We start from the raw sequence: 22,127 nt of genomic DNA on the forward strand, positions 1-22,127 counted from the left end.
AACTGTGGTTATAAATTAAAAGAATTGCATTTGAATTAATTTTGTGGATTAAAGTAATCTGACTAGACAATAGTAGTTACATAGTGATTGTCAGACCCAATGCATGAAAAGAACTAAGGAAATAATGTGTCATCTTGTGCTGAAAATCATAATGTGGTAATGTAACTGATTACTAGTCTTAACTACAACAGCATTCTATTTTATTTAAATTCTTCTACTCTGCCCCATCACTGTGGAATCTGAGCACTAGGAAGATGCAGCAGCATCTGATTAAAGTGACCTCTCCACTGAGTATGGTATTTAAACACATCAATTTAAATCATATAGAACTGGGGTGGGAGGGCGGGACGGAGTTTAATTAATCAAGCGAAGTGGGGCCCTGTGCTCAATTTGATGACGTTTCTCTATTTATGTTTGTCTGTGCTTTAATGTGCTCTAACTGCATCATTAGTTAACTTGTTTTACCGTTCTGGTGTCCCTGTATAGACAAACCCCTAAGGCAGGGGTGTACAAACTGTTCCTGTCGCACCCCCCCTTTACCAGTAATGGAATCTGTCTGCATCCCCCCCTCCCTTACTGCACAGTTGGCTCAGCTGGTGACTTTGGGTTAAAGGCAGAGGTGGGGGCTGAACTGGGGCTGGGGGAGGAGCTGGCCTGGGGGTGGAACAGAGCTGCGGCTGGGATCGGAGCAGAGCTGGGTGGTGTTCGCTCCCCATGGCGGCTATCTCGGGCCCCACTGCCTGTGCCCTTGAAAGTTCCTCTGCACCCTAGTAGGGTGCGCCCCAGAGTTTGGGAACCACTGCCCTAAGGGTATGTCTACACTGCAATTAAAAACAGCTCAAACTCTGGGATCTTCCCACCTTGCAGGGTCCTAGAGCCCGGGCTCTAGACCGAGCCCAAATGCCTACACAGTAAACAGCCCCTTAGCCTCAGCCTGGCGAGTCTGAGTCAGCTGGCACAGGCCAGTTGTGGGTAACTAATTGCAGTGTAGATATACCCTGAGATAAATTTTTTGGTATATCATGTGTTTGTAGTTAAATGTAAGTATTTCCTTTTAAAATATTCCAGTACCAAGATCATCACTAAAAGAAACAGCTAAGTTGCTAAGGAACTAACAGATTTATCTCTTGAATCATACACAAAACCCAAGCACTTAAAAGGACGGAAATGGAAATATTCTAAATCTTACATTGCCTACACAGTAAGAACTAAACTGTTCTGTTTAGTTACAAGAATTGCTTATTTAATTACAACACAGCAACCTTAATTGTGATCCCTGGATATATTTTCTCTCTTTAATGCTTTATTTTGTTATCTTGATTTTTAGTCTACATATCTTCTGTTAGATGGGAAATATTAAAGTATTTATCTACTAACATTTTTGATCAAACACTCGTTATTATTCCTTGAATATTGCTGTATATGTAGTTTAACAGGGAAAATATATAAAATTATCAGTGATGGTGGATTTTTGTGTACTATGTAAGTAGACTTGAATTTCATGTTGATCAGTATGTCATTAGTGTACGTATATCTTTAATATTTTCTACAAGGGATGGTTTTGTTTTCTATTTTGAAATTCCTGATAAAAGAATAGTAATTTATTTTAGGCAGAAGTTATTGAGTTGTGATGAAATGTGCATTTCTTTATACTTAACAAGAATTTTGTTCTAAGTATGTGATTAATGTAAGATTTCTGATGTCCTTATCTATCCATTTAATTGCTTCTAAATGTTTGGGTTTTGTAAATGGTGTGAAAAATGACATTTAACAACCTTAATTGGTTTTCTGAAAGTGGTTTTATTTTTTTCTTATTTGGAATTTTCCAGCTCATGTGTTATTCTTAACATCTTTATCTTTTCTTTTGTGTATGTAAATAAAGACACCATTTAAGAGGGTGCACAGACCACCTGTTATATTAAATACAAATGTGAGAAGTTTGGGACCTGCTGACAATGGTTCCTACAGAGCCATGCCTCATTCAGGCCCTGATTCAAAGTCCATTAAAGTCAGTAGGTGTTGATTAATATACTGAGGGTACGTCTTCACTATCCGCTGGATCGGCGGGTAGCAATCGAATTCTCGGAGTTCGATATATCGCGTCTCATCTAGACGCGATATATCGAACTCCGAACGTGCTCCCGTTGACTCCAGAACTCCACCACCGCGAACGGCGGTGGCGGAGTCGACGGGGGAGCCGCGGACTTCGATCCCACGCCGTGAGGACGGGTAAGTAACTCGAACTAAGGTAGTTCGACTTCAGCTACGCTATTCGTGTAGCTGAAGTTGCGTACCTTAGTTCGACCCTCCCCCCCAGTGTAGACCAGGCCTTAGAGAATGAACAATGTACACAGGAAGGGTGCAGCCCGATCCTGTCTCCATGATACTTTGAGGCATGCAAAAAAATACCTCTGGGCCTCAGAAAATTTGGCACAATGGGGAAAAATCCTTCCTGAGCCCCCCCAAAATTGGTCAGACTTGTAGCTTCCTGAAAATGCAGCTTCTGCAGAACAATTAGGGTACACCTGCACTCAAGCTGGAATTGTAATTTCTAATGTGTATATGTTTACCCGAGCTAGCTTTGTTGAGCCACTGTGTTAAAAATAGAAATGCAACTGCGGCGGGACAGGCAATGGAATGAGCTACCTGCACTGAGCACAACGCTTCTCAGGATGGTGGATGCTTGCTTGGGCTGCTAGCCCATCCTGCCACTCGCACTGCTGCAGCTACACTTCTATTTTTAGTGCACTAGGGTGATCAAAGTGCACATATGTTTGCTCAAGCTAGAAATGACATCTCCAGCTCAAGAAAAGACATATCCTAAGGGGAAGGAGGGTGGAAAGCTTTTGAAAAGCCAGGGAGAGTATAGATGGTGGTGGGATATGTGGCCATCATGGTTGCTGCAGCTAATGGGAAGGCAAAGGACCTGAGGAAGGGAAGGGGCCAGCCATAATCTTGCCAAGCATGTGTTCTTGCAGCATCATCTCCTTCTGGGCACTGTGTCACATTCCCTGCTGTTCAGGGTCAACATCCCTGTTCTGTTGATGAGGTGGTGGATGGGGGGCAATGTTTCCATTGACTTAAGTGGGCATTGGATGAGGCCTTTGGATGAGGTGTGCGTGCACCTACAAAATATTCATGTTCATGTTTCTAACAATGCATACCTGTGCACCTCAGCTTACTTTAACTCCAAACATTAATAAAAAATTGTGTTTTGTTTTGTTTTTTTAAAAAGTGCATAAAACGTCCAACTCAAGAATAAGTCTCTGGGTCCACAGCTAAGGTCACAGTGCCTCCCAACCAAGAAGTCACTGAACTTCTTTGTGTTTGAGCTACCTCATCTAAAATATGTGACTAGTAATGTTTTGCACCTACACAATTCTTACAGACATATGTAGCATTTTATCCTGATGTCACTGACATAATTTCATTTGGGGTCTTTTTCCATTTAACAGGAGCTGGCTTGGCTTGGCATTCCCACTGAAATCATTGGATCTCAAACTACAGACCACAAATGAATTTCCAAAACTTAGTAACTATATGAAAATCTTGAAGGAATAGTAACTAGTATTTTTGACTGAGACAATAAACACTTTATTTATTTATTGAGGAAACCAGGGTAGCTTTTTAATGACCTGGAACTCGAAAACATTTTGAAACATTCTTCTTTGCTTTTAGAATACGTGATAATTTTCAGGCTAAAATTATTGGGAGAGAGGAGCAGATTATATAGTAGGGATTTATAATGAGAGCTGGTTGCGTCTCTAACTATGGTGGGGTTATTGCTTTTCCATAATAAGTATTGATATAATTTTCATTTGACTGACTAAACTCACTTCCTGTATTCCCCCCCCCCCCCAGTGTTGAACTTTGCTTTAGGAACTACCTGTCACCATGAATATGCTGATCTTCATAATTGCTGGTCTCCTTGTGCATTGTGTGTTCTTGGCCTCCATTTTTGACATCTACTTCACCTCTCCTTTGGTTCATGGCATGACTCCTCAGCGTACTCCATTGCCACCACCTGCAAAGCGACTAGTGCTTTTTGTTGCTGATGGCTTGCGGGCAGATACACTGTATGAATTAGATGATAATGGTACTCCTCAAGCACCTTACCTTAGGTAAGTGTGTCTGATAACACTTACGTTCCTAAAATTGTAAGTCATGGTGTAAGTTAACCATTAAACATTTTACCAAATTGCCTCTCTTAGGGAGAAGAGAAACAGCCTCAGAAATAGTGGTGGTTTATACCCAGGTCCTCTGTGATTCCAGGGCTGAGCAGTATGTTGCAGAATTATGTTCCACAAAAATAAATGAATAAAAATTCAACCTTAATGATTGTGAAGAAAATAATTAAACCATGAACTGAGTTTAAATTGATGTAGTGTTACCTCGCTCCCTGGTAGCACCTGACTCCCCACCATTATCTGAGCTGGGCAGAGCTCCCCCTTTGGATGATGTGGAAGATATCTCTTCAAATTCACATATTTCTGTGTAAGATTCCCCTACCTATCAAAATAGGGGCTCCTTCCATGATGCCTTCAAGGATAGGGACGATTCACATGAGAGACAAACCCAGGCTTCTTCTCAGGCAGTGGAAGCCATTTCCTAGACCCTGTGATACTCCTTAGTGGTCATATCGGGGCCCTTAGGTACCTATTGACAACAGTTCTCAGGCTCCTAGCCTTTCTGGTCGGGACCACTGGGGAGGCAGTCTCCTCTTCCATCTGTTCCTTCTTCACTACCTCAACAATTGGAGGAAAACTTTGAGGAGCAAGAGGCCAGAGCAGACAAGGAGGCTCCTGTGCTGTAAACTAGTATTTCCTCATCTTTCCCAGATAAGGTTGCTGTGCCTTCTCCACTTTCTGTGGCCAATGACTTTAAACAGTTTCAGGAGCTAAAGAAATGTGTTGCGGACTCACTGCAAATCCTCCTAGAGGAGGTCCTAGAATTGCAGCACAAGTGATTGGACATTTTGCATGTGACACCTTTTGCTTGAGTGGCTTTGTCCATTTATGAGGCCCTCCTGGATTCTGCCAAGACCATCTGGCAGACCCTACTAATGGTACCACCCACGTGCCAATGTGTCATTAAGAATTAGTATGTTCCAGCCGAGAACTGTGAAATTTTATTTTCACATCCTTCTCCTAACTCCCTGGTTGTTAAAGCAGTAAATTAATGTGGCAGACAGCACCACATTTAATCTACCCAGTATGATAAGGACAAAAAATGCCTTGACTTTTTTGGCCATGAGTTACTCCTCAGCGACCCAACAGTTTAGGATTGCAAATTACCATGCTCTTATGATAAAATACAATCACACTACTCCAAGTTCACCAGGTTTTTTGAATGCCTTCTGGCAGAACATTGCAAACAGATCCAGGCCATAATAGCCAAAGGTTAGTTTCTGGCTAAAATATCATTACAGGCCTCCCTAGAAGCAACTGACACTGCAGTGCATTCCATCTCCATGGCAATCATCATGCATTGGGCATCCTGACTCCAGGTTCTCTAGAGAGCACCAAAATACTATCCAGAATCTCCCCTTTTCTGAAACTCTTTGCTGATACCGCTGATGAAACATTGCACACATTGAAGGACTCCAGGCCTGCTTTGCAATAGTTTGGGATTTTTATGCCTGTAATTAAACAAAGATATAGTAGATCCCAGATGGCTCAGAGACCCCACCCTATCCAGTTTTCTGGTTTCCAGAGACTTACTGAGCTGCCTAAAAAGAAGAAAACAAGGTTTCAAAGGGAGTCCACCCACTATATCCTCTTTGACTACTCAACAATAATAATCAAAATATCAGTTTTGATGGTTTGGTCAAGGGTCTGGAACAACCCTGCTTCTCAGTTCTCCAGCTGCACCATTTTACCTGCCTCTCTCCCTTTGGGAACTTTTCTCCCACTTTCAATCTTCATGGGAGAAGATTACATCCAAGTAGTAGGTGTTAGAGGTTATAAATTGGATTACTCCATTTTACCTCCCTTCCCTGCCCCTCTTCAGTGACCCCTCTCAGTTCTGAAATTTAGCCCAGAAAAAGGACACTATCACAAGAACTACAGATAATTGGCTATATTTTATTTATTGAGGAGGAGAAAAAACCCTAATCTGGAAATTTACAGGTTTAATGAAGGAACAGAGAGAGAAAAAACTAGAAAAAAAATTCTGAGAGGAAAAAAAAAGAATAACCTTTACAAGAAAAAAATGAATAACCCCTATTAGGGAAAAAAAGTAGAAATAAAGTAATGTATTAACTTGAAATGTATGATCACACCAATTAACCTCCTATCTTCACGATGGTGGCTGACTATAGTGATAATTGTGCCTGGTGGGTGTTTAGTTATTTTATGGTAACTACTTTGTAGTTTAACAGTTACAGTTCAAGACTAAATCTGACTAAATCTGAGAGTTTTGAATTTAATGCCAACAGCATCTAGTCATCACTTTTTCTTCTACAAACTACTCTGTGCATGCACACACAGTTTTGTGAAGTAATTACTTGTATTTTCTTTTCAGGAATATCATAGAATACAAAGGCAGCTGGGGAGTATCTCATACTCATGTTCCAACAGAATCTAGACCAGGACATGTGGCACTGATAGCTGGATTTTATGAAGATGTCAGTGCAGTTGCTAAAGGTATGCAAGTCCCAGGTTCCAATAAATTTGATATCAACCTTACTATATCACCATAAGATCTTTTGGTGGTATAGTAAAGTTCAAAATTGGTCACTAAATGTCTACATAATAGACTGAAAAACATGAATTCATTTTTGAAGAATTTTCCACTATTAATATTAGTGAAAATAGGATTTGTATATTTTTATTCCTGCTTTAGGGTTAATTATTGTACTAGAGAGCTCTTTAAAGTATTAAAATTCAAATATAAAGACAGAAGTAATATGCAATCAGCCTGTAACTAAGTATGATTTGGTAGATGTCATTTCTGAGACTTAGCTTTTGGGAGTGCTAACTGAGCTTCTCAGTTAGGGATAATTTAGTGGACTCATCACTGCTGTACCACTCATAATTAATCTATTCCCACAAAGTGGCTTCTTCTAAATTCAGTGGTGATGTGCCTCACAGGGAGGGATTTACTCACTAGAAATCTAGAGATTGAGGCCAAAGGTCAAGGGACAGGAACATAGAATACAGGAGGCTGTTGGCCCTCAAGGAGAGCCAGATGGCAAACCTATTATAAAGACTGATCTTTTAAAAATGATTGTTTATTTATTCATTTGAACCTCTGCCTAAATAAAATTAGTTGATGGTCTTAGTCCTGATCCTAATGAATAGGTGTCCTTATTCACAACTGGCCAAGCTTGGATTCAGTCTCAGCAGAGAGGCCAAGAATTGAATGGACATGGTGAATAAACTAGTCCCTACAGATCAGAGTTGAGGTACATTGGCAGGATAGCCTGGGTTAAGCATGAGCTGCCTCTGACTGCTTTACATGTACTGAGGGCTAAATTACATGTACTGAGGGCTTCAGTCTTCAAGGCAATCAGTCTAGCTCTTTTGACAAGAGCTGTGTTTTTTGTTTTTTTTACTTTATAAAAATAAGAGCTGAGGGTATGGGCAGGGGAAATCCCAATTATGTCTCCCCAGATTGGTGGAGATGAGACAAATACTATTTAGTTTCCAGTGTCAGAGGGGCACAAACTGTTTCATTTCTTCCCTGTGTCCCTTTGATTGTGTCAAAGACATTTATAGAAGCTAGAAAGAAATAAGACTACTATTAATTTTTGAGTGCTGGCAGTGTTTTTTCAGTGCTGTTCAAAACAGAGTCTTGTAATCCATCCCCATTGGGCTGACGTGGGATTTATCCTCAAAGTACATATTGCAGAGCTTTCACTTTGTACTTCCATAGTTATGTAGATAGACCAGTACACAGCTGTGCAAATCAACCTCATTCATATCACTATAAAACAACTAGATTATGTGTTTTATTTATTTATTCTTTTAAATTTATTAGACGACATTAATTTAACTAACAAGCATCTAGCCAGTGGTCTACGTGCCTTGACAATTTTTAAAATTAATCTCCAATCATTAACTCCTATAACAAATAGATTGCTCGTTCCATTAAAGGTGAATGAAATTACACATACCCTCTTAGTGCTCTAACAGGAAGTAACCCCCCTCCCTTCTTTCTAAATTCCCCCTCTCTTTAGATGCCTGGGCAACAAATAGTTTTCCAGTCATGCTATAAGGTTCATCAGATATTCACATTATTCTCTAGTCCTATAGGTAGTATTTCATAGAATTCAAGATCAGAAGGGACCAATATGATCATCTAGTCTGACCTCCTGCAAGATGCAGGCCACATAAGCCTATCCCCCCACTCCTTTAGCAAGCGACCCCTGCCCCATGCTTCGGAGGAAGGCGAAAAACCTCCAGGGCCACAGCCAATCTACCCTGGAGGAAAATTCCTTCCCGACACCAAATATGGCGGTCAGCTGAACCCCGAGCATGCGGGCAAGACTCTCCAGCCATACCCTCTGGAAAAAGGTTAAGAATATCATATCATTGACCCATGTACTATTTACCAGTGTGGCACTTAATTAACCTATTGACTAAGCCCGGTATCCTATCATACCATCTCCTCCATAAACTTATCTAGCTTAATCTTAAAGTCATGGAGGTCCTTCGCCCCCACTGTTTCCCTCGGTAGGCTGTTCCAGTATTGCACTCCCCTGATAGTTAGAAACCTTTGTCTAATTTCAAGCCTAAATTTCCTGACTGACAATTTATATCCGTTTGTCCTCGTGTCCACATTAGCACTGAGCTGAAATAATTCCTCTCCTTCCCTGGTATTTATCCCTCTGATATATTTAAAGAGTGCAATCATATCTCCTCTTATCCTTCTTTTGGTTAGGGAAAACAAACCGAGCTCCTCAAGTCTCCTTTCATACAACAGGCCTTCCATTCCTCGGACCATTCTAGTGGCCCTTCTTTGTACCCGTTCCAGTTTGAATTCATCCTTCTTAAACATGGGAGACCAAAACTGCACACAATACTCCAGATGAGGTCTCACCAACGCCTTATATAACGGGACTAGCACCTCCTTATCCCTACTAGAAATACCTCGCCTAATGCATCCCAAGACCGCATTTGCTTTTTTAACGGCCACATCACATTGCCTGCTCATAGTCATCCTACGATCAACCAGGACTCCTAGGTCCTTCTCCTCCTCCGTTACTTGCAACTGGTGCGTCCCTAGCTTATAACTAAAATTCTTGTTAGTCATCCCTAAATGCATAACCTTACACTTCTCACTATTGAATTTCATCCTGTTACTAATACTCCAGTTTACAAGGTCATCCAAATCTCCCTGGAGGATATCCCGATCCTTTTCCGAATTGGCAATACCTCCCAACTTGGTGTCGTCCGCAAACTTTATCAGCCCACTCCTACTCTTGGTTCCCAGGTCAGCAATAAATAGATTGAATAAAATCGGACCCAAAACTGAACCTTGAGGAACTCCACTGGTAACCCCCCTCCAACCCGACAGTTCCCCTTTCAGTACTACCCTCTGCAGTCTCCCCTTTAACCAGCTCCTTATCCACCTCTGGATTTTCATTTCAATCCCCATCTTTTCCAATTTAACCAGTAATTCCTCATGCGGTACCGTATCAAACGCCTTACTGAAATCCAGATATATTAGATCCACCGCATTTCCCTTGTCTAAAAAATCTGTTACTTTCTCAAAGAAGGAGATCAGGTTGGTTTGGCACGATCTACCTTTCGTAAATCCATGCTGTAAACTATCCCAGTTGCCATCGGCCTCCTGCTCCGTAACCACTCTCTCTTTTAAAATTTTTTCCATGACTTTGCATACTACAGATGTTAAACTAACAGGCCTGTAGTTACCCGGGTCACTTTTTTTTCCCTTCTTGAATATAGGAACTACATTAGCTAATCTCCAGTCCAACGGTACAATCCCCGAATTTAGAGATTTATTAAAAATCATCGCTAACGGGCTAGCAATATCACTCGCTAATTCCCTTAATATTCTAGGGTGAAGATTATCCGGACCCCCCAATTTACTTCCGTTAAGCTGTTCAAGTTTGGTTTCCACCTCCGATACCGTAATGTCTACCCCCATATCCTCATTCCCATCGGTCCCTCTATCACTATTCCTTAGCCCTTCGTTAGCCTCATTGAAGACCGAGGCAAAATATTCGTTCAGATATTGTGCCATTCCAAGATTATCCCTAATCTCCACTCCGTTCAAAGTTTTAAGCGGTCCCACTTCTTCTTTCTTGGTTTTCTTCCTATTTATATGGCTAAAAAACCTTTTGCTATTGGTTTTAATCCCCTTCGCTAGGTCCATCTCCACCCGTCGCTTTGCCTTTCTCACTGCTTCCCTACACCCTCTGACCTCAATAAGGTAGGTTTCTTTGCTGATCCCTCCCATTTTCCACTCCTGGTACGCTTTCTGTTTTTTCTTAATGACCCCTCTGAGACGCTTGCTCATCCAGCTCGGTCTAAAACCGCTACCTACGAGCCGTTTTCCCTTTCTCGGGATACATGCCTCTGACATCTCCTGCAACTTCAACCTGAAGTAACCCCAGGCGTCATCTGCCTTTAGATCCCTAAATATGTTAGTCCAGTCCACTTCCCTAACTAGTCTCAGATGCAATATTGATTATCCTCTCATTTATTTTGAAACGAATTAGCTCATGATCACTCGAGCCAAGGTTGTCCCCTACAACTATTTCCTCAACAAGGTCCTCGTTACTCACCAAAACCAGATCTAAAATGGCATCCCCCCTCGTCGGTTCAGCAACCACTTGATGAAGGAATTCATCAGCTATCACGTCTAGGAAAAGCTGAGCCCTATTATTATTAGTAGCATTTGTTTTCCAATCTATATCCGGGAAGTTAAAATCCCCCATGATCAAGCAGTTCCTATTAGTGTTTACCTCCTTAAAAACATTAAAGAGCTCTCTATCCGTCTCCATGCTAGATCCCGGCGGTCTTTAGCACACCCCAATCACTATCCCGGGTGAGGCTCTAGTAGTTTTCTTCCCCAATGTGACCATTGCCCAGACAGACTCCGTATTATCCATTGCATTGCTAGTTATTTCATTACATTTCACCTCATTATTGATATACAATGCTACTCCCCCACCTTTACCTTTGCATCGGTCTTTCCTAAACAGCACATACCCTTCCACACCTGTACTCCAGTCATGGCTAACATTCCACCATGTTTCGGTTATTCCTACGATATCCGGTTTCAATTCTCGGACCAAGAGCTCCAGTTCCTCCATTTTATTACCTAAGCTTCTCGCATTGGTGAACAAACATCCTAATTTTTGCTGTTGGGTTCCTCTCACTCTTTTCACCCAACTCGGTAGGGACACAGTACTACCAGCATGACCTGTAGATCTAGTATCCGTCCCCCCCCTCTTCCTTACACCTGCCTGTCCCCCTCTAGCTATATCTGTTGTTATCTTGTTGTTCTCACTCCCAATGTATAAATTTGGCGTGGAGAGCACCAGGACCTCTCCCAACCGTCTCCCCTCAGTGTCTAGTTTAAAGCTCTTTTAATCAGATGAGCCAGCCTCCCTCCTAGAAGTCTACTTCCTTCCCTACTTAGGTGGAGCCCATCCCGTGAGAACAGTTGTCTGTCCCCAAAAGCCTCCCAGTGCCCATACATCCCAAAGCCCTCCTTGTAACACCACTCCCTCAGCCAACTATTAATCGTCACGATCCTGTCACCCCTTTGGCGCCCTTCCCTAGGGACAGGTAGGATCCCACTGAAGATCACCTGAGCCTCAATTTCCTTGAGCGTCTTACCCAACCTGGCATAGTCTCCCTTGATCCTGTCTAGCGAGAATCTAGCAGTGTCATTCGTTCCCACATGAAGGATGACCAAAGGGTTCTTACCTGCTCCTCTTAGGATCCTTTTCAACCTCAGGTCCACATCCCGTATTTTAGCGCCCGGTAGACAGCACACCCTTCTGTTCTCCGGATTGGCCCTGGTCACAGGCCTGTCCAACCTTCTCAGTATGGAATCCCCAGTCACGTAGACCTGCCTTTGCCTGGGGATAGTGCGGTCCTCTAACCTATCCCCCGTCCCCCCTCGTCGCACGCTCCTTCCATTCCTATCATCCCTTGTGGTTCCCCTTAAGCCATCCTGTAACCTCCCTGGGCCCAAACTTGGTGCTGTCTCCATAGACTCCTCCCCTCTTTCTATGGGACTGGCCGCTCGTCTCTTTTTCCTTGGCCTCCCACCGTCAGCTACCACCTGCTGTACCCCTTCCTCATTCTCCAGACCTTCAAACCTGTTCCTTAGCTCTATTTCCCCCTCACTGGCTCTCCTTTTCCTCGGCCTGCTTCTCACGGTCACATGCTTCCACCGCCCATCGTCCTCGTCTGGTGGTCCCCCCTCACTGGCCTTAGCCCCTGCTCCCCCCTGTGCCCCTGGGCGTTCCCGTTCAGTTACTGCCTGCCATTGCTCCATCAGCTGCTCAAACCCCCTTCTATTCTCTATCAGGGTTTCTACCTGCAGCTCTAGGCCCTGGATCTTTTCCTCCAGCAGCTCTATTAGGCGGCACTTCATGCATATATAGTACTGCTCTGGGTCCCCCGCTAGAACCAGGTACATACCGCAGCTGCTGCATGCTCTCATCCTCGGTGTATCCTCCGCGGCTTGGCTCATGGCTGCTGCTGTCCTGGCCTCGCTTGGTGCTTGTACCTAGGGAAACACAGGGGACACGGCGCCGCCCCCTTCCACCTCCCCCTGCAAACTCCCACTCAAACTCCCCTGTTAGCAGCCCTGTTTGCTGGCTCCTGTGCCGCTGCCTGGCTGGGCGGCCGCTTTTATAGGCCCCTCCTAGCCTGGCTCCACCCCCTAATCAGGGTTCAGCCTATCCGGGCTCGGCTGCCCCTTCAGCAGTCTGCCCCTCCGGGCCTCTACAGAGAGATACAAACACTACACAAACAGACGCAAAGACACTCACCTGCTCCTCCAATGGGAACTCCCACTCAAACTCCCCTGTTAGCAGCCCTGTTTGCTGCCTCCTGTGCTGCTGCTCGCAGCTGTGCCGCTGCCTGGCTGGGCGGCCGCTTTTATAGGCCCCTCCTAGCCTGGCTCCACCCCCTAATCAGGGCTCAGCCTATCCGGGCTCGGCTGCCCCTTCAGCAGTCTGCCCCTCCGGGCCTCTACAGAGAGATACAAACACTACACAAACAGACGCAAAGACACTCACCTGCTCCTCCAATGGGAACTCCCACTCAAACTCCCCTGTTAGCAGCCCTGTTTGCTGCCTCCTGTGCCGCTGCTCTCAACTTAGTGGAAACTTTGTACTACACATGGAAAAGACCAAACTTTCAATCACTTATAACTTTTTTATTAATGCAGTTATTAGCCTGGAGGTTACTCTTCCATGGGTACTAATAAAGTTCAACCACTTTTGAATTATGCGTGCACAAAATAAAGTCTTTAAATTATCTTACTTTGGAAAAAAATGAGTAATTTTGTTTGTCATCCTTGCTTAATGGACAAAAGAGTGGATGGTTGTTGTTTAGACTTACTAAAACCATTGACACAAGAGACCAACTACAAAGCAAAAAAAGCCCCCCCAGATTTATGAGCATAAGCAAATGGGATTACAATGGATGTCAAATGTAATCTTAACTCTAGCATTTACTATTAAATATTATAATAAAGACTTTAAAATGTTCCCTATTTTCTAGTACTATTCCTCTTTAGACAATGGGCCAAATCAGGCCCTCTGTTACACCTGAACAACCCCTTTAACATTAATGTTTGTTTTGACAGGATGGAAGGAGAACCCAGTGGAATTTGATTCAGTTTTCAATGAAAGTAAATATACTTGGAGCTGGGGAAGTCCAGATATTTTACCTATGTTTGCTAAAGGTAAGCTTAAATGGGGTGCATCTTATTAGCTGATAAACACTACACTGGTAGTTATGATGTGGTTTAAACGTTTGTTTGTTTTTTAAGTACATTAGTCAGAGAGGTATTTGCAGGATTTATCAGTAGTTAGTATTTCTGTAGGGATTTGTTTGTATTATTATAAATTACATTTTACATACAAATTATAAAAACAAAACCTTACAGAAATACTACAGAGAGGAGTAGGATAAGTCCTGGTCTTTTACAATAGGTAAATCAAATTCTCCAGCAATGGCTTATGGTGGTTGTGACTTTATTAACACAGTGAATGCTAACACATCTTTTCTAGTATGAAGCCTGTTAATTTGGGAGTGTGGTGGAAAAATTCCTCATCACAGACCAGTAAAGAAAACAAGCTTTAAATAGAGCATAACTTCTCACTACTATTTATGGTCTATTCTGATGCGTTCCTAATCTTGCCTACCTAATAGTGCAATTTAGCCTCAAGTGTAGTTTTTTAGGTCCAGTATGAGTGTGATATAAAAATTGCATATACTGTTGCAATTCTGAAACTTCTGTAATTTAAAAAATTACTGTTAAATTTGACATAGCTATGACTTTCATTAAGAAACTGAGTTTAACAATCGTTGTCCTCATTTTGTTGTTCCTGTGCCTCCATATTAAATGGAGATGGGATTTACTATATGTTTTCTCACTCCTATTTTAGATTAGTAAAATATAAGTGGGAATACAGTATATGAAAATGCAAACATGTAGTGTTGTGATGCTATCCTTGAGCTCAGGATTAGATTACTAGTGCTGCACTCTCAGTCCCTGGCTTGGTAAAGGCTGGGAGTACACTGGAAGCAGTGTGCTTGGTCCTACATATTGTTTGCATTTCACTCAAGTGATGTGTCAGCCAATTAAGGGACTTCTAAGGAAAATTCCACCCGGTCTTCTTCAGAAGGATGGTGGCTACGCTCTGGGGATTTAGAGTAGGGAATATAAACAGGAGATTGAGAGGGAATTACAAATTGGGGATCCTGGGGACTGTGAAAAGGATGTGGCAGAATCCCCCCAGCCCCCAAGAAGAATGTACATTCTACTGTTGTAGCTAAATTTGAAACCCATGAAACCAGAATAATAAAGTAAACTCCAGTGTTGCCTCCTCCTAGATAATTTTAGAATTGAGAGAATTGTTTTAAATATATTTCATGATGACAATAATTGTACTTTGCCTGAACCCCATTATTTTCAGTGATTGGATTAAGAAAGAATAGTTTGGTTTCCCACCCCCCTCCTTTTTTCCACTTCTGCGTTAATCTGAAAAACAGTTTTATGATTAGCTGCAAAATAATCTCTTCTGGGGAATCTGTCTTTCCCAGGACCTCTGCTTGAAGCTTGGGTTTTGGGGGGATGGGAAGAGAATGTGGCATCCAGCCCATTGGCAGATTGTTTACATTTTTGCAGCCATGTGTTCTTGGGAAAAGATTTGTGGAATTCAGTTTTAGTGTACTGTGTTATCTTCCACTGGCTTTGTTTGAGAAAGAAGGTAAATGGCTATTTACCATATCACTTGAGAAACTTGTGGTACAATCACACACTGAAGTCATTAAGGAGCATATACAACTCTGGGAAATGGGTTGGAATAAGTAGTTTCTAAGGAGTTAATTCACCTTTATATATTAGTGGAGGTATTTATTTTCCCAAAGTAAATGCTTACTATAAATGTTTGTTTTATATGCTAACAATATAAAATATCAAACTATGGTCCTTTATACCACTTGTTGACAGCTTTATAGCTAAGTAGTCAGAATACTCACATAAAAAGCCTGCTGCCTAATAATCATCAATGAGTTAGATTATAGTTTCCATAATTGAATTAGTTATCCTTGACTTTTCAAACATTTGTATGATCATCCAAATTTCAATGTAACTTCTACACAATGGTTGTCTATTTCTAATCTAAGCTAACCAGGGGAAAAATACTAGCTAGCAAAGCTCTATCTGCAACAATGCTTAAATATAGTTTGCCAGGACATTTCCTTGTCTTGTCAGAAAAGTGCATTACTTTTCTTGTCTTGTCAGAAAAGTGCATTACTTGTCCTAAACCAGAAAACTGGATAGGGTGGGGTCTCTGAGCCATCTGGGATCTACTATATCTTTGTTTAATTACAGGCAATTTGAACTAACCGCTCAACCGTCCACACCAGGAAGCCATTTAATTCGAACTAGAGGGCTCTTTAGTTCGAATTTGGTACTCCACCCCGGCAGGTGGAGTAACGCTAAATTCGACATGGCTAGCTTGAATTAGGCTAGGTGTGGATGCAAATCGAACTTAGTAGCTCCGGGAGCTATCCCACAGTGCACCACTCTGTTGACGCTCTGGACAGCAGTCGGAGCTTGGATTCTCTGACCAGCCACACAGGAAATGACCCGGGAAAATTTGAATTCATTTTCCTGTCTGGGCACTTTGAATCTGACGTCCTGGCTGGACATCGGGGCGAGCTCCGCAGCACCTGCAACGATGCAGAGCTCTCCAGCAGAGGAGTTCATGTTATCTGTGAATAGAAAGAGGGACCCAGCATAGACTGACTGGGAACTCTTCGATCTGATCGGTGTGTGGGGCGAGGAGTCTGTGCTTTCGGAGCTGCGCTCCAAAACAGGGAATGCGAAGACCTACGAGAAGGTCTCCAAAGCCATGAGAGACAGAGGATACAGGCGGGATGCAACGCAGCGCCGCGTGAAAATCAAGGACCCCATACAAGGCTACCAAAAAATCAAAGCGGCAAACGGACGCTACGGAGCCTGCCACCACTGCCCCACCAGTGACCGTGGACTCTGACGATGGGACAGTGTCGACGGCCAGTTCCTCGGTGATGTTCGCGGACAGGGAAGATGAGGAAGGGTTTGTGGAGGACGAGGCAGGCGAGAGCGCTTACAACGCTGGTTTCCCCGACAGCCAGGATCTATTCATCACCGTCACGGAGATCCCCCAACAACCCTCCCCGGCCATTAACCCGGACCCTGAATCAGGGGAAGGAGCAGTCGGTAAGTGCTGTAACCATGTTAACTTTTATTCTTAATATAACAGGAATCTTAACTGTGTGAAAAGGAGGTCTCTCTAGATATGGGGATAGAACAGAAATCATCCTTGGAGATCTCCACGAAGCTCTCCTTGCGTTAATCGAAAAGCATCAGCAGGAGGTTCCTGGGGAGAGCTGCCTTATTGGGTGCTCCGTGGTAGCACAGTTTTCCGCGCAAGGCTTTCATGAGGAACTCAGGGAGCACTGCCTCCCCGAGCACGGCTGCATCGGGCCCTGGTTCGTGCTAGCTTTCACGCAGCATGCGCTCTCTATCTCCTTCAGTGACCCTCCTCAGGGTGATCTCGCTCGGAGACTCCTGCATCTAATTAGGGTAATTACTGTAATTTTACGCCTGGTCCAAAGTATTTTTAAGAAATCTACGAACAGACGGCATAGCACAGACTCAGCACGCAGCTGCGTGACGAGCGTAACGGAAAGCCAAAGAATATAATGGACGCTCATGGAGGGAGGGGGGAATGAGGACGCAAGGTATCCCACAGTTCCTGCTGTCTCCGAAAAGTATTTGCATTCTTGGATGAGCTCCAAATGCTTCTAGGGTCAAACACAGTGTCTGCGGTGGGTCAGGGCATAGTTCGGCAATTTGCGCACACACCCCACCCACCACCAGAAGTGAAAACAATCCTCTGTTGACTCTTTTACATGTCACCCTATCTTTACTGAATGCTGCAGATAGACGCGATGGTGCAGCACTCAACACCAACATCCTTGCTCCCCCCACGCTATGGATGGCTGATGGTACAAAAAGATGGAAATCCATCCTCATCATCAGCCTATTGGCACATGGGGCAGTGCAAAAGGGCTGGTAACCATGCCGACTAGTATCAGTAAGGTCAGTCAAGGGCGCCTGTCCCTAATTTTTGATGGCTGATGGTACAATATGGCTGGTAACTGTCCTCATCATTGCAACAGGGGGCTGAGCTCCATCAGCCCCCACCCTTCATTGTAAATAAAAGATTCAGTTGCCCCTGGACTAGCAGAGGGATGATGGGCTCCTTCATCCACACTCCTTAATGTCCTGCCTGGACTATCATTGCAGCTGGAGGCTTCCTTCCACTCATTTCTCACAAACAAGTCACTGTGTCTTATTCCTGCATTCTTTATTACTTCATCACACAAGTGGGGGGACAATGGTATGGTAGCCCAGGAAGGCTGGGGTAAGAACGGAATGAACAGGAGGGGTTGTTGCAGGAGCACCCCCTGTGAATAGCATACAGTTCATAATTTATGCAGGATCAGACACAGAGCAGCTGTGCTCTCTGGTTCTATGATACAGTGGTTCTCTAGTACACTTGCCCATAATCTAGGCAGGACTGATTCTATTTTTAGATACCAAAAAGGAGGGATTGACTCAGGGAGTCATTCCCAATTTTTGCTTTTGCGCCCCTGGCTGCTCGGCCAGGGGCACTTATGACAGCAGCAAATGGTGCAGTGCAAAAGGACAGGTAACCATGCCCATCTTATTACCATCTTATTACCAATTTATGGTATGGTTGATGGTACAATATGGCTGATAACCATCTCTGCTGTCATGCAAAAGCAAAAGCATGCTGCTGTGTAGCGCTGCTGGCCCGCCTCTGTCAGCGGCATCTAGTACACATACGGTGACATACACAAAAGGCAAAACAGTGTCCATGGTTGCCACGCTATGGCGTATGCCAGGGCAATTCTGGGAAAACGGACTTGAAATGATTGTCTGCCGTTGCTTTCCCGGAGGAAGGAATGACTGGCGACATTTACCCAGAATCCACCGCGAAAATGATTTCTGCCCCAGCAGGCACAGGGGTCTCAACCCAGAATTCACAGAGACAGCCTAGACTCAGTTAATTGTTTGCAAAAATGTATCTTTGCAAGGAATTCACTCCCTGTTTCCCATCTCACAGCTTCCACTGTCTCCAGACCTGCCACAGCATCCCCCTCGCAGAGGCTGGCGAAGATTAGGCGGCGAAAGAAAAAGACAAGGGACAAGATGTTCGAGGAACGTATGGGCTGCTACCTAGCAGAGGCGGACCAGCAGAGCCAGTGGAGGGAGACCGTCTCTCTGTGCCAGCGCTCACACAGCGAACGGGAGGAGAGGTGGCGTGAGGAAGACAAGCAGGCGACTGAAACAATGCTTGGACTAGTGAGGGAGCAAACGGACACGCTCAGGCGCCTTGTGGATGTTCTGCAGGACCGCAGGAGGACAGAGCCCCCCTGCAGTGTATCTGCAACCGCCCTCCCCCGCCACAAAGTCCCATACCCCCCTCACCGAAAATAATCAGGAGGAGGGGCGGCCGGGGACGTGAATACTGTCACTGCACCACAGCACAGTGCTCAAGTACCCAAAAGCTCTCATACCCTACATTTACCGAAGTCCTTCACTTCCAGACTCACAGTAGTCCCAATCCCAGTCCCATCCCCTAACTGTCTACTTAATTAATAAAAATGCTTTGCTGTTAATTACTGTTTCCGTTATGTTTTTTCAAAGAAGACTGTGTTCGAATGGGGGGCGTGGGGAAGGGGGTGGTTAATTGCATAGGACAGTCACCTTTCCCAGGGTACAGACACGGGGGCAGGATCAGCAGCGGGTCACACACACGGTGCAGTCAGTAGGCACCATGGTCGGTATGGGAGGTGGTTTCCAGGTTCTGTGTGGGCGGGGGGGATGTGACTTTGTAGCGGGGGAGGGCGGTTACAGATCTTATACAGCGGTCCTTGTCCTGGACCGCTGAGTCACGCAGCAGAGGAATCTGTATCCGTCCTCCTCCGCCACAAGGTCACATATCCCCCCGCACATAGAATTCGAAAAAGAGGGATGGCAGGCTCCGTTGAAAGAAGCATTCCGGCACTGCGGACCGCTCTAGGAGCAGGAGCCTGTCATTCCTTGAGTTTAGAGGCGGTCTTTACATCACCGCACATCCTACCCAGCACAGCCTGCGTCCCAGTTTCAACCCTTTCACGAAAAGTCATGAATAAAGAAACCTTTGTTAAGTAATAATGGGACATGTATTTTATTTTTACACGTGTGCTGGAAGTGGGGGTAACGGGGTGAACGGGGTATGTAACCGAAGAGGAGAGTCAACAGTAACCGGGTAAAGAAACAGGGGCAGGTTCAGCTTCTCTGTAAAGAAACTGAACAGTCACAGGTCACGCTGCTCGCTGGTATTTGAAGAGTTCCTTGTCGCTGTCCCAGGCGCCTGTATAGGGCTTCATGAGCAAGTGCATTAGCGGGCAGGCTGGGTCCCCGAGGATGACTATAGGCATCTGCACATCCACAACAGTTATTTCGTGGTCCGGGAAGAAACTACCTTCCTGCAGGCGTCTGAGCAGCCCACAGTTCCTGAAAACGCACGCATCATGAACCTTGCCCGGCCACCCGACGTTGATGTTTGTAAAACGTCCCCTATGGTCCCCTAGTGCTTGCAGCACCATTGAAAAGTAGCTCAATTTCTCAGCAGCTGACTGTGGAAGAGGTGGACGATAAAGTGCGAGGAGGAGAAAACGGCGATGATCGCAGCGGGCTCCGTGCTTGCAGTGCTGTGGCGTCCGCGCTGTCACTGAGCAGAAAAGTGCACGAACAGATTGCCCGCAGGCGCTTTCACGGAGGGAGGGAGGGAGGTTGTGATTGACGGTTCAATGACGACACTTACCCAAAACCACCCTCGACACATTTCTCCCCCCAGCAGGCATTGGGGGCTCTACCCAGCATTCCAATGGGCAGCGGGGACTGCGGGAACTGTGGGATAGCTTCCCACAGTGCACCACTTCCAAAGTCGACGCTGGCCCCGTGAATGTGGACTCAGAAATTCGAATTAGTGTATTTAGTATGGATACACAAATTCGACTTCATAAGGTCGAATCCACAAATTCGAACTAAGTTGATTCGAAATAGTCTTGTAGTGTAGACAAGGCCTTAGGGGCTGTCTAGATAGGGGTGCTGAGGAAGGTTAATCCAAATTAACTAAAGGTGTGAATTAGAAGTGGATTAATTAAACTGCATTAAACCCCTGTGTGTACATTCTCTCATTCAGAAGTAAAATGTCCTTAATTCTGTTTAGTTTAATTCACTTCCGAAGTGAATTAGTCTCCTGGAGTTGGGAATCATATCCCCATCTCCATGTATAGGCATACTGTTTAGTGCATGGCAGGCTAGCGTGAGGTAGATTTATACCCCAGTTTACCATGAATTAAGTGTTCATGTAGACAAGCCTTTTTCCAAACTCTTGTTTTTCTAATAAATTCTATATTGCCCATTTCATTTTGATAAAATTGGATTGTATTTCACTCAATTTTTGCTTTTCCAAACATTATTTCCTCCCAGGAACTGAAGGAACTTCAGGCATAAGGACATCTCTGACGTTGGTACTATCGATACACTGGCTGATAAGAGAATAGTTATACAACTCAAGAAACAATAGAACATAAAATGAGGAGCAAATTAAGATTATTCAAGAGGCATTTTCTTCTTTCTAATCTCTTTTCTTGTCTTTGTATAGGTTTATCGATATTTTTCACCCTTGCGTCCTGTATTTTAACATGCAATCTATATTTTTTTATTAAGGAAAAAAAGTTTAATTTTCTTGCTTCCACCCAATATTGCATCTGTATTGTTTTTGCAGGTGCCAGTGGGGATCACGTTTATACATACTGTTACACTGCAGAAAAGGAAGACTTTGGAGCACAAGATGCAACTAAACTAGACACTTGGGTTTTTGACCATGTTAAGGTGAATAAATATTTCTCTGTTTTATATCACTTATGCATTATAGACACAAGTTGCAACTGGGCAATAGAAGAAAATACCCTTGTCAGTGTAAGACTGCTCCTTGCAGTAAACTTTCTAGTGCTTTTTCTAAAGCCAGTTTTAAAAAACTGTTTCTCCTACTGCATATCTTTTGCAATGACATGACACAGAATATCTTTTGCAATGACATATGACACAGAACCGTAAACTACTAAAAATGCAGGAGTGATTCCAGTTGATCATTCAAATATTTAACACATTTTACAAGATAGCGAGTTATCTGCCTATTTCACTATGGGTGGATTAATTTATTTCCATTGTTCACATCACTTTCCTGAATACTTTAACAGATGGGTATTTCAATGTAAATTCATTGATTGTTGGTTAAGGTTGTATTAATGACTTAATGCCTTTTCCATTCT

At 43.9% G+C, this 22,127-nt stretch overlaps 1 protein-coding gene across 5 annotated transcripts in view; it reads left to right on the top strand.

Moving 5' to 3' along the window:
• PIGN (phosphatidylinositol glycan anchor biosynthesis class N) overlaps nt 1–22,127 on the top strand; it is a 186,697-nt gene that overhangs the window by 21,847 nt on the left and 142,723 nt on the right. For all 5 annotated transcript variants that reach the window (XM_045003648.1, XM_045003649.1, XM_045003647.1 and 2 more), the window contains exons 2-5: nt 3,862–4,121; nt 6,523–6,644; nt 13,801–13,899; nt 21,581–21,687. In XM_045003648.1, the coding sequence (XP_044859583.1) occupies nt 3,895–4,121; nt 6,523–6,644; nt 13,801–13,899; nt 21,581–21,687 (555 nt within the window). In that variant the 5' untranslated portion in view covers nt 3,862–3,894. The remainder of the gene's footprint in view (nt 1–3,861; nt 4,122–6,522; nt 6,645–13,800; nt 13,900–21,580; nt 21,688–22,127) is intronic.

This window comes from Mauremys mutica, chromosome 2, assembly GCF_020497125.1.
Source record: "Mauremys mutica isolate MM-2020 ecotype Southern chromosome 2, ASM2049712v1, whole genome shotgun sequence".
Classification (NCBI taxonomy): Eukaryota; Metazoa; Chordata; order Testudines; family Geoemydidae; genus Mauremys; species Mauremys mutica.